The sequence below is a fragment of the Oncorhynchus mykiss genome, chromosome 13 (genome assembly GCF_013265735.2).
Source record: "Oncorhynchus mykiss isolate Arlee chromosome 13, USDA_OmykA_1.1, whole genome shotgun sequence".
NCBI classification, from domain to species: domain Eukaryota; kingdom Metazoa; phylum Chordata; class Actinopteri; order Salmoniformes; family Salmonidae; genus Oncorhynchus; species Oncorhynchus mykiss.
Window position 1 is genome coordinate 23609753 of NC_048577.1, and position 12604 is coordinate 23622356.

Sequence of the window (12604 nt, forward strand, 5' to 3'; positions counted from 1 at the left end):
ATAATTAAAGAGCAGCAGTAAAATAACAATAGTGTGGCTGAATACAGGGGGTACCAGTACAGAGTCAATGTGCAGGGGCACCGGTGACTATGAATAGAAAATAAACAGAGAGTAGCAGCAGCATAATAGTCTGGGTAGCCATTTGATTAGCTGTTCAGGAGTCTTATGGCTTGGGGGTAGAAGCTGTTAGGAAGTCTTTTGGACCTAGACTTGGTGCTCCGGCACCGCTTGCCGTGCGGTAGCAGAGAGAACAGTCTATGAATACAATGACATTCTAGACTATTCTGTGCTTTCAACTTTGTGGCAACAGTTTGGGGAAGGCCCTTTCCTGTTTCACCACGGAAATGCCCCAGTCCACAGAACAAGGTCCATACAGAAATGGATTGTCGAGATCGGTGTGGAAAAACTTGGCCTGCGCAGCACCCTGACCTCGAGCCCATCGAGCACCTTTGGGATCAATTGGAACGCAGACTCCGAGCCAGGCCTAATCGTCCAACATCAGTGCCTAATCTCACTTATGCTCTTGTGGCTGAATGGAAGCAGGTCACCGCAGCAATGTTCTAACATTGTGGAAAGCCTTCCCAGAAGAGTGGAGGCTGTTATAGCAGCAAATGGGGGACAAACTCCATGTTAATGCTCATGCTTTTGGAATGAGATGTTCGAAAAGAAGGTGTCCACATACTTTTGGTCATGTAGTAATTTAGATATCCACATCAATATTTTTGCAATACTGCTCAAGGCTACGTGGAACATGCAACCAGAAAATGAAGTATTTAATTTTGAACACTTGGAGGTGCCCTTTTCCATTGTGTTGTACCGCCTTTTGCATGACGACAGTAGGTAATATCAAGACATTAATTACATTCAAATGGACGTAACAAATGTATAGTAGAAAGATTTGGGCATTGGAAGTACTGCCCTTTAGAGGGAAACTTCCAATTTACATCGTCAAAAGAGATCGTTGTCGGCAGGATTCGAACCTGCGCGGGAAGATCCCAATGGATTTCTAGTCCATCGCCTTAACCACTCGGCCACGACAACTTGATAGTTTATACATTAAAGCACTCGCAATTTAACCCATACCCATGTTAAACCTGCTACTATTTATCGTTTTTAAGACTGTTAGCTATTTTTTGAACGACCATTCACTTTGCCGACTGCTTCTATTAACAATGTAGCTATAACATCGAAATAATTAGACGTCTGCCTGCTGGAGTTAATAAAGCTATGTGCTTGTTTTAAAGATAAAATCCTTGGCATAGATAAACTACAGAGAGCAGGCACCACCAGTACACTCACTATACGCAGTAGGCCTGATCTAAATAGGCTACATTGAGAGCATAAACCATAGACTGTAATTTAACATAATGTAGCTAGGCCCTAACATAAGAGAGGGATTTAGGAAACATTGTAGCAACAAAGAGAAAAAAAGAAACAATGTTGCACTACAACTACTACATTGGTAGGTTATGTTACCATCATTCATGGTGATGGAACTATTCTGATGTTCTTCGTTCTGATCCAGAATGTTTTATGACCTCTTCATAATATCCGCTGTTTGCATCAATAAGTAAACACAACATTTGAATATTTTTTTCCGATCCTATTTTTTAAATAAAGGCATACAATTATCCAATGCAATACACAATATGAGTATTTTTTGCCATTAAAATAAGTTTATTGAATAACTCCACTCTGCATTAGCAAAATTACAAATGGAGTCTCTTTGATAATAGCAACACATCAACTACCAATACCTACATGACTCAAATGTTGACATATAGTGAACTTATCCCTAATATGTGCTGGAACTCTGGAACTGACTTAACAACAACTTGGTTTCATGATTCTGATCTTTCCCGTGTCCGACTACGTATGCTGGTCTACATTCTGGCTAGAATGACGACGTCAGCTGCAAATTGACAATGCTGTTACATTGTAATAAATCCATGTTTTCTTGATTTGTGTGACTTGACATGACAAGTGAATGTAAATAAACAATCGTGGGGGCATCACGTTCGCATGGATAACACATTTTATGAACTAAATGCGTCGACTGTAGAATAGTAGTCACGTGACCTCCGTACAGGGCCTGCTGTCTGTTTTCAGCGGAGGGAGAGATCCGAAGAAAAATGGCGACTGCAGGCGACCTAAAGCGGGAAGCCGGCCATTCTATTTGAACTTTCTACTAAAAATTGAGCCCGGGGCTTGGTGGGGCTAATTGAGACTATAGCGACGTTGGTTAGGGTTTCCGAGGGTGCCCGTTTTTTCGGGTTTGCGTGGACTAGTCGCGCGCTAAAATTGAAATAAAAAATAATACATCTGCTACAATGCGAGGGAGAAGAGGAAGGCCGCCTAAACAGGCAGCGGAGATGCAGGAGGTTTCCCCTGTGCCAGTTCGCGGTTCGAGAGGGAGAGGGAGAGGGAGAGGTAGCCGTGGTAGGGGAAGGGGCCGAGGACGTGGCCGCGGACGAGGCTCGCTGGTGGATACCGGTGATACAGAAATTCATCCGAGAGAGAACTACCATTCGTCCAGGGGCCGGAGGAAAGTTGGAGCAGCGACGACATCGCGGGGCAGAGGAAGAGGCAGGGGTTCGAGAGGTGGTCGGGGGAGACGGCCACTGTGCAAGGTGGTCTACGATGACAATAGCGACGAGGAAGAGGATAATATTAGTTTGAGGTCGGAGGAAGACGAACTTTTACACGAGAATCCCTCAGACTACGAAGAGGAGGCCGTGGGCAATGAGTCCGATTTTCTGGAAGAATTACCAGATGAGGATGATGCTAGCTACTGTACAGAGAGCAGCTTTCGGAGCCATGATAGCACGCACGGCAGCACTCCAGGTACGTTTGCTTGCAATTTAGAAGCATTTTTTCAAATGCACGCCAAAGTGTTACAGTTTTTATTTAGCACATTTGGTAAGCAATGTGCATTGTTCAAAATGGAGATTGCACTCATAAACAGGCCTTTGTTTAGGAGCTCTGGTGATCCTTTGCTAGTTCCCGCACAGTGAACACTACTGTCGCCTCGCATGTTTTCTGTTATAAAAAATCAGCAACTTTAGGCAAAAATGAACACGCATTTGACGATGGGAATTATTGTAAAACGGAATTGTTAATTTGCATAATTGCACCATTTTGCATACAACATTATTTGCTGAGGCGTTAGTTCAAGATAAACATTTAGCTACTTTCCATTCATTAATTTAGCAATATCCGTTAATTAACATATATGCGTCAACAAGCATGCCATGCTGCACTATCTGGCTACAAAATTTCACGTGAAGATTTATACCATTTGTTTTTGATATTTTTGTCGCGTTGTCTTGCATGGCATGAATATACCTTTTATACAGTTCCTGTAGTAGATGTAAACAATAAATGCGCAGTTTAATCAACCAGTTGTAATTTATCACCCTTCCCTTAATTTCAACCGTTTTTTCCTTTAGAAAAGCAAGTGTTTGCGATATATTTCGCGAGATTGTGGTCAAATCAGTTTGACAGGGACATAATCGCCAAGGCCCTTTGTTTTGAAAAGAGGCGCTCTAATTTCACCTGTTGCAGTTTTAACTCGTTATAATATCACGTAGTAAATTGTACGGTAACCATAGCAAAGCCAATCTATCAGTGTAAACGAGCAAGAGCAATGGCAAACTTATTTGAAAAATAATTGAACTGTAAAGAACAATAGTTTTGTTCTTGCATAATGTCTAACCATTTGTGTAAGTGACTTTGATGTCATTCATGTACTTTGTTCTTCGCATAAACACTTGTCAAGCCATTTCTGGATTATTAAGGAACCATTTTGTAATTCAATGCGGAATTATATTTCCATAAAATTATAGATTTATTGATATGGTATTCATCTTAAAATGTCTGTGTATTATTCATAACTTGCCCCACATCTCATAAGCACAGATGTGTACAGCCTAGAATTCTTGAATCATAATTATCTCTCTCCATTGCACCCCAGTGACTGATTAGGCCAATAACCTCCTACCCCAAATAGGCTCGCTTTCCATGCGAATATGGCTGAATTGTGCAAAGAGTGGTTAATGTGCCTTTCTTATGACCTATAATCACACACACTCATTTTAGCACACTGAGTCACAAATACATGCTTACACATACATAGAGACTCTGTGCATAGGGCCGAAGGAACGAAGGCAGAGGTTTTTGTACACAGCTCAGGGGAGTGGTGCTTGTTGGTCATTTTCATGTCACCTCGTCTATGCCTACACCCTGTCTAATGTTTGAAATCTAATGTAAAACTACAGTATGTTAGTTGTTACACATAACTACTCCAGCTGATATCAGTGTGTGGATCCATGTTTCAGATTCTGAACTTGATCCGGGTCCATATTCATAAAAAGTGCTGATCTACGATCAGTTTAGCCTTTTCGATCATAATGAATAAGATTACATGGACAGGGGGCGCTGACCCTAGCTCAGCACCCATATTCTGGCCTAGGGTCAGGTCATGCCGTCGATGAAGGAAGGCCAAATTCTCCACTGCACGGTGTATACTCAAGTACCAGGTGCTAGGTTCGCTTATTTAAATTTTTAAGACTTGATATTTAAAAAAAAATTTACTGAGTAAATCTAAAGTTCTCTTTCCAAAGGGAGAAATTCTGTTTATAGAAGAGATTCAGACTTGATATACACCGTGGGATTTATGGAAGGGTAAAAAATACAAGTTGGTTATAACCAATAGGCTATACTTAAAAGTTGATACAAGGAAAGTAATGCACACATTCAGAGCTGTTATCAATACACAGTAACAAAATAGTTACACACTCAAATGTGTTGAATAAGAAGCCCTGCCTGTTTGATAGAAACATCGACAGCAGTTATGGTTGATGGGAATTGTGCTGCCTGCTTTGGCTCATTCACTATGTATCTAGTTTTGTCTTTGTTTCTTCACCTGTCTTTGTTGTGTTTCTCAGAGTCCAGCACTTAATATTGAAGGGCCTTTTTTCTTGACCCCATTTTGTCTCTTGATTGATTTTAATTCTTTACATAATTTATCACTCTCTCTCTCTCTCCATCCCTCTCTGTCTCAGGCCGGAGGGGCAGACGCCCACACCGGCCCCGCTCGCCCATCTTCGAGGCCAAGGAGGTGCCCCCCCTTGAGCTGCCCAAGTCCTCAGAGGACCTTTTGGTGCCGGCCAGTCAGCTTCTCAACATCTCGGCCGTCTATGAGGTGCTGCGCAACTTCGGCTCGGTCCTGCGCCTCTCGCCGTTCCGCTTTGAGGACTTTTGTGCGGCGCTGGCGGGCCAGGAGCAGTGCACCCTGCTGGCTGAGACCCACACCGCCCTGCTCAAGGCCATCCTGCGCGAGGAGGACACATCCAACACCACGTTCGGTCCTGCCGACCTCAAGGACAGCGTCAACTCCACGCTCTACTTCATCGACGGCATGACCTGGCCCGAGATGGTGCGCGCCTACTGCGAGAGCGACCCAGAGTACCGCCAGGTGCTCCCTTTACTGGAGGGCGAGGAGTACCCCTACGAGCCCCTCGAGAGCAAAATTAAGGTCCTTCAATTTCTCGTGGACCAGTTCCTGGCCACCAACCTGGCTAGAGAAGAGTTGATGTCAGAGGGGGTGGTGGCGTATGACGACCACTGCAGGGTGTGCCACCGGCTGGGGGACCTCCTCTGCTGTGAGACGTGCTCGGCCGTCTACCACCTGGAGTGCGTGAAGCCGCCGCTGGTGGAGGTACCCGAGGACGAGTGGCAGTGCGAGGTGTGCGTGGCACACAAGGTGCCCGGCGTGGTGGACTGTGTGACGGAGGCGCAGAAGAGCCGACCATACATCCGCCAGCTGCCAATCGGCTATGACCGCCACCGCCGCAAGTACTGGTTCCTGGACCGCCGCATTGTGGTGTAAGTAGACAACAACAAACAGACGTTCACTCACTCCAAAATTATACTCAACAAAAATATAAACGCAACATGCTAGAATTTTACTGAGTTACAGTTCATATAAGGGAATCGGTCAATTTACATAAATTCATTCGGCCCTAATCTATTGATTTCAAAATGAGTTTTTCCCCACAAAAGGGCTTTGTTACAGACAGAAATACTCCTCAGTTTCATCAGCTGTCTGGGTGACTGGTCTCAGACGATCCCGCAGGTGAAGAAGCCAAATGTGGAGGTCCTAGGCTGGCGTGGTTACAATGATCTGAGGTTGTGAGGCCAGTTGGACGTACTGCCAAATTCTCTAAAATGACTTTGGAGGTGGCTTATGGTAGAGAAATTAGCATTAAATTCTCTGTCAACAGCTCTGGGGGACATTCCTGCAGTTAGCATGACAATTGCACACTCCCTCAAAACTGGAGACCTCTGTTGCATTGTGTTGTGTGACACAACTTCACATTTTAGAGGCCTTTTTATTGTTCCCAGCACAAGGTGCACCTGTGTAATTACCATGCAGTTTAATCAGCTTCTTGATATGCCACACCTGTCAAGTGGATGGATTATCTTGGCAAAGGAGAAATGCTCACTAATAGGAATATAAACAAATTTGTGCACAATATTTGATAGAAATAAGCTATTTGTGGGTATGGAACATTTCTGAGATCTTTTATTTCAGGTCATGAAACATAAAACTAACACTTTATATGTGGGAGATTTAGTTCCTGTACCGAGCAAATGGCAGAAAGTGTCTATGTTTCAGCGTGGTAATGCACGGCCCCGTGTCGCAAGGATCTGTACACAATTCCTGGAAGCTGAAAGTGTCCCAGCCTGCATACTCACCAGACATGTCCCCCATTTGAGCATGTTTGGGATACTCTGGATCGACGTATACGTCAGTGTGTTCCAGTTCCAACCAATATCCATTAACTTCACACAGCCATTGAAGAGGAGTGGTGGTCACACCAGATACTGACTGGCTTTCTGATCCACGCCACTACCTTTTTTTTTTAAAGGTGTCTTTGACCAACAGATGCATGTCTGTATTCCCAGTCATGTGACATCTATAGATTAGGGCCTTTCAACCTCCCCGAGAGGAATCCCTTTGACAGTTCTGTAGGGCCTTTCAATTGACTGATTTTCTTATGAACTATAACTCAGTAAAATCTTAGAAATTGTTGCATGTTGCGTTTATATCTTCAGTGTAATAAATGGTTATTACAATTTCCTATTCTACCTGGCAGATAATTATGTCTCTTCTAGACAATACATTAATATCTGAATATTCTGTAATGTTATCTCTCCATGGACATCTCTTCTCAAGCAATTGATTAGTTTGATCAGGTGTGATAGGACCAAAATATGCAATTGCTACGGGCCTTGGAGGAACGGATTGGGAAATACGGGGTTATGTGATAGCGTGGAGGGATGGGATGATGGGCTAGGGCTGTTGTCTCACCTGTGGCTGTTGTGCAGGACTGGGCCTGGTCTATAATTTCCCTGCCTACCGACGCCTTCTCAGTCTTTGAAAGGATGCTGTTGTGTGAACTGTTTGCTGTCCTGACACTAGGAGGAACATAAAAACCGTTGTCATCACACTGTGAAATGAAGACCACGATACTAAACTGAGTATAGTGTCCAAACTCCTTTTTAAACGAAAAGGATGAGTGTTGAAGTCAACTTCTAATGGCTACCCCGGTCTTTCTATTGAAAGGTCCTTTGGGGGAAGAATGTGGGGCATATATTTGACATTTTTACCTAAACCAGTGTTTCTTAGGTAGCCTAGCGGTTAGAGGGTTGGGCCAGTAACTGAAGTGTCCCTGATTTGAATACCTGAGCCGACAAGGTGAAAAATCTGTCTGTGCCCTTGAGCAAGGCACTTAACCCTAATTTGCTCCAGGGGTGATGTACTGCTATGGTTGACCCTTTACCTGGTCCTGGTGACATTTTTGTTTTTGACCTTGCGCTACACAGCTGATTTAAAAGGATCAACTCATTAAGCTTTGAGGATATCAATCAGGTGTGTAGTGCTAAGGCAAAAACGAAAATGTGCAGATTGGGCCAGGATCGATTCGCCTTGCTACCTTATAGGCAAGCAACAGGGACTTACATTTGATGGACACTGCTGATGGGAGCCAGTGGAGAGTGGGAAGGAGTTTTTTTTTATACAGTCTGGTAGGAGGCCACAGTGGAGTTGTTAAGTGTGACAGAGGTCTTGGAGCAGGCAGGCCTTTCCAGGGAGGAAGAGCAGCAGCTTTTGTCAATGTTGCCGGTGATGTCTGGTGAGGACCTGCCTTAGAACAGGCCTACAAGCCCTCAGTCCAGCCTCTCTCAGCCTATTGCGGACAGTCTGAGCACTGATGGAGGGATTGTGCGTAGAGGTTGACCGATTAATTGGGGAAGATTTCAAGTTTTCATAACAATCGGAAATTGGTATTTCTGGACACCGATTTGGCCGATTGTTTTTTTTTTTTTTTTTTTTTTTACACCATTATTTAATCTTTAGTTAACTAGGCAAGTCAGTTAAGAACACATTCTTATTTTCAATGACGGCCTAGGAACGGTGGGTTAACTGCCTCGTTCAGGGGCAGAACGACAGATTTTCACCTTGTCAGCTCGGGGGATCCAATCTTGCAACCCTACAGTTAACTCGTCCAACGCTATAACCACCTGCCTCTCGTTGCACTCCACAAGGAGACTGCCTGTTACGCGAATGCAGTAAGCCAAGGTAAATTGCTAGCTAGCATTAAACTTATCTTATAAAAAACAATCAATCAATCATAATCACTAGTTAACTACACATGGTTGATGATATTACTAGTTTATCTAGCGTGTCCTGCGTTGCATATAATCTGACTGAGCATACAAGTATCTGACTGAGTGGTGGTAGGCAGCAGCAGGCTCGTAAACATTCATTCAAACAGCACTTTCATGCGTTTTGCCAGCAGCTCTTTGTTGTGTGTCAAGCATTGCGCTGTTTATGACTTCAAACCCATCAACTCCCGAGATGAGGCTGGTGTAACCGAAGTGAAATGGCTAGCTAGTTAGCGGGGTGCGCGCTAATAGCGTTTCAAACGTCACTCGCTCTGAGACTTGGAGTGGTTGTTCCCCTTGCTCTGCATGGGTAATGCTGCTTCAATGATGGCTGTTGTGTTCCTGGTTCGAGCCCAGGTAGGAGCAAGGAGAGGGACAGAAGCTATACTGTTACACTGGCAATACTAAAGTGCCTATAAGAACATCCAATAGTCAAAGGCTAATGAAATACAAATGGTATAGAGGGAAACAGTCCTATAATTTCTATAATAACTACAACCTAAAACTTCTTACCTGGGAATATTGAAGACTCATATTGAAAGGAACCACCATCTTTCATATGTTCTCATGTTCTGAGCCAGGAACTTAAACGTTAGCTTTCTTACATGGCACATATTGCACTTTTACTTTCTTCTCCAACACTTTGTTTTTGCATTATTTAAACCAAATTGAACATGTTTCATTATATATTTGAGGCTAAATTGATTTTATTGATGTATTATATTAAGTTAAAATAAGTGTTCATTCAGTATTGTTGTAATTGTCATTATTACATATAAATAAATAAAATTGTCCGATTAATCGGTATCGGCTTTTTTTGGTCCTCCAATAATCGGTATCGGCATTGAAAAATCTTAATCGGTCGACCTCTAATTGTGTGTCCCTGGTGTAACTCGGGCAGTTGTTGTTGCCATCCTGTACCTGTCCCGCAGGTGTGATGTTTGGATGTACCGATCCTGTGCAGGTGTTTGTTACACGTGGTCTGCCACTGCGAGGACGATCAGCTGTCTGTCATGTCTCCCTATAGCGCTGTCTTAGGCGTCTCACAGTACGGACATTGCAATTTATTGCCCTGGCCACATCTGCAGTCCTCTTGCCTCCTTGCAGCATGCCTAAGGCACGTTCACACAGATGAGCAGGGACCCTGGGCATCTTTCTTTTGGGGTTTGTCAGAGTCAGTAGAAAGAGCTATTTAGTGTCCTAAGTTTTCATAACTGTGACCTTAATTGCCTACCGTCTGTAAACTGTTAGTGTGTTAACGACCGTTCCACAGGTGCATTTTCATTAAATGTTTATGGTTCATTGAACAAGCATGGGAAACAGTGTTTAGACCCTTTACAATGAAGATCTGTGACGTTATTTGGATATTTGCAAATTATCTTTGAAAGACAGGGTCCTGAAAAAGGGACGTTTTCTTTTTTGCTGAGTTTATTAAAAAAGTTATTGTTACTTATTTATTCATGTGTACAGTGTCAATTTCAATCAGGCACTGACGTTCTCCACCTAAGAAACACTGATAACCCTGAATCCAAATTGAAGCAGAAGCGTGAGCAATTGTCAAACGTGATCATGTTCAAGCTGGGAGCTTTGTTTACATGACAGGTGGCAATGATTGATTTTTATTGAAACGTTTACAGGAATATTTTAGTCATTTAGCAGACGCGGTCATCCAGAGCGACTTACATCACTTGTTTAGCTTCTCTGGTAAGGTATAGGAAGGCCAATGCCCTCACTTGTTTGAAGGATAATGACAATGTAAACACACAAATGTTAGTAAGCGATAGCATATACGCCAGCTATTAAGCACTAGTCACAGATGGTGTGGTAGCAGACTCCTTTAACCTGAGAGGAGTGTCACACACTCATGTACACACACACACACACACCTGAACAGAGGGATTCGGAGTTAGCCTTCACTGTCTCATTGCCGCTCCCACTCAAGAAAGTGTCTTTCACCTGGTGTAGCGTAATAGATCTACACCATCCCCATAGAGAGAGAGAGAGAGAGAATGTGTGTGTCTCGAGTGGGTGGTTGCATCCTAAGAGGATGCTGACTAGATTGTTAGAATACTGCCTAAGGCCAGTGAGACTCAGGCCTAGATCGTGCTGTGCACAAAACGGTCAAATGTGTCGTTTTGTTGATATTTGATGTGGGCCTATGTCTTATGCATGCCTAGAGTGCTCAAAGGTGTTACAACTCTAATTTCCCTATAATCATGTTTCCCAAGATTGCAGCTAAGTCGATGTTGAAACTTAAAAGCGCAATTCCACCACTTCTCAAACTCATTTTCATCGTCTCCAGCACAATACCAGGGTCGACATACAGTGTATGTGAAAACGGTGCATTTCTACGTTCTACCCGATGACGTAACCAAAAGTTGGAACGTTTTAAAAAAACTGGGATTTTCAAACACTATGAGATTCACGGTGACATGGAGCAAGAAAATAGCTTCCCCTCTGGATAGAAATTTGTCGCAGGTTTTGAAAAGCTTTTTTATTTATTTTTAGGACCTTTTATTTTTGCAATCACAGAAACATGCCGTTTTCACATATCTAGACACCGGTATGGTGCTTTAGATAATGACTATGAGTTTGTAAAGTGGCGGAATGACCCTTTTTTTAAGGAGAACTGGCACCATAGACGAGACGTGTATTAAATAGTTGTCAGTACTATGTCCTTAACAATGGACAATTTACTATAGGTGTCTGCTTGTTCTTCATTCTACTGCTTGTCATTTGATGATGGCATCAATTAATCAAAGACATCGATCTTTCTCCATCCTCTCTTATTCTCTCCCTCTGTCTCCCTACTCTCATGTTCTCTCTTTCCCCTCCATCTCATCCCTCTCCCCTCCTCCTTTTTCTCTCCACAACCCTCCACCCCTGTCTCGCTCCCTTCCTCCACGCCAGTGAGGAGGACGGCGAGCAGGAGGACAAGACCATCTGGTACTACAGCACCAAGGTGCAGCTGGCTGAGCTGATCGACTGCCTGGACAAGGGTTACTGGGAGGCCGACCTGTACGCCACGCTGGAGGAGATCAGGGACGAGGTGCACACGCACATGGACATCACCGAGGAGCTCACCAACAAGGCCCGCGGCGTCAACAAGTGCTTCCTCACCGCCGCCAACGGTAAGAGATGTTGGACACGTTCAGATAGGGCATGTTTGTTCTCCGTCACCTATATCTATCTGACATGTAGAATACAAATCTCTATTAAGGACATTTCTGCAACGTTTACCCACGGAACACAGTACACCGGGGGTGTTGGGATTTTTTTTCATATTTTATTCTAGGACTGGTATTGTCATTTACAGTCATTTCAGAAGAATGTTTTAGCAGTTGTTGGCGTAGTTATTTACTATTAAACTACCTGTCTTACACACTTACAACGTGTCTGTTGAATGCAGCTCTCTGTACGCTGTTAGATAACTAACTTATAAAGGCTCTATCATAGTACACACCCTATTGTTTCCTTCCTTTTGAAGTCTTATCATTGTGTTACTATCATTGGAAGGGTGAAAGCTTTGCATTGAATCTATTCAGACCCCAGGGAATTCAGACCCCAGGGAATTCAGAGCCCAGGGAATTCTGAGCACATTTTGGTAGGGTAAAAGCTGTTATGTATTTGTTTTTCCATTGTAAAGTAAGTTTGGGCTTTTTCTTCAAATAAGACTGTTTTGTGTGTGTCCTAAATGGCACCCTATTCCTGATGTAGTGCACTACTTTTGACCAGGCCCCGTGGGACTCTGGTCAAAAGAAGTGCACTATAAAAAGAATAGGGTGACATTTGGGATGCACACTTAGTCAAGAGCGGGTACTTCCAGTAAGGAGTGTTTTGACTCTGACAAACAAAATCAATGATTAGTTTGTCT

At 43.4% G+C, this 12604-nt stretch overlaps 1 protein-coding gene and 1 non-coding gene across 6 annotated transcripts in view; one reads left to right on the forward strand and one right to left on the reverse strand.

The window, feature by feature from the left end:
- Positions 1 to 959: 959 nt before the first annotated feature.
- trnas-aga lies at positions 960 to 1041 on the reverse strand. The gene has a single exon. It is a non-coding gene; the product is annotated as a tRNA-Ser (tRNA).
- Positions 1042 to 2072: 1031 nt separating this feature from the next.
- The window catches only part of LOC110485993 (nucleosome-remodeling factor subunit BPTF), a 56349-nt gene continuing 45817 nt past the window's right edge, over positions 2073 to 12604 (forward strand). For 4 of the 5 annotated variants that reach the window (XR_002468019.2, XM_021557263.2, XM_021557266.2 and 1 more), the window contains exons 1-3: positions 2073 to 2844; positions 5064 to 5886; positions 11641 to 11861. Coding sequence is in view for 4 of the 5 variants with exons in the window: in XM_021557263.2 (XP_021412938.2) it covers positions 2331 to 2844; positions 5064 to 5886; positions 11641 to 11861 (1558 nt within the window). In the remaining variant the exon portion in view is untranslated. The remainder of the gene's footprint in view (positions 2845 to 5063; positions 5887 to 11640; positions 11862 to 12604) is intronic. The other variant, XM_021557265.2, reaches the window with a different exon arrangement.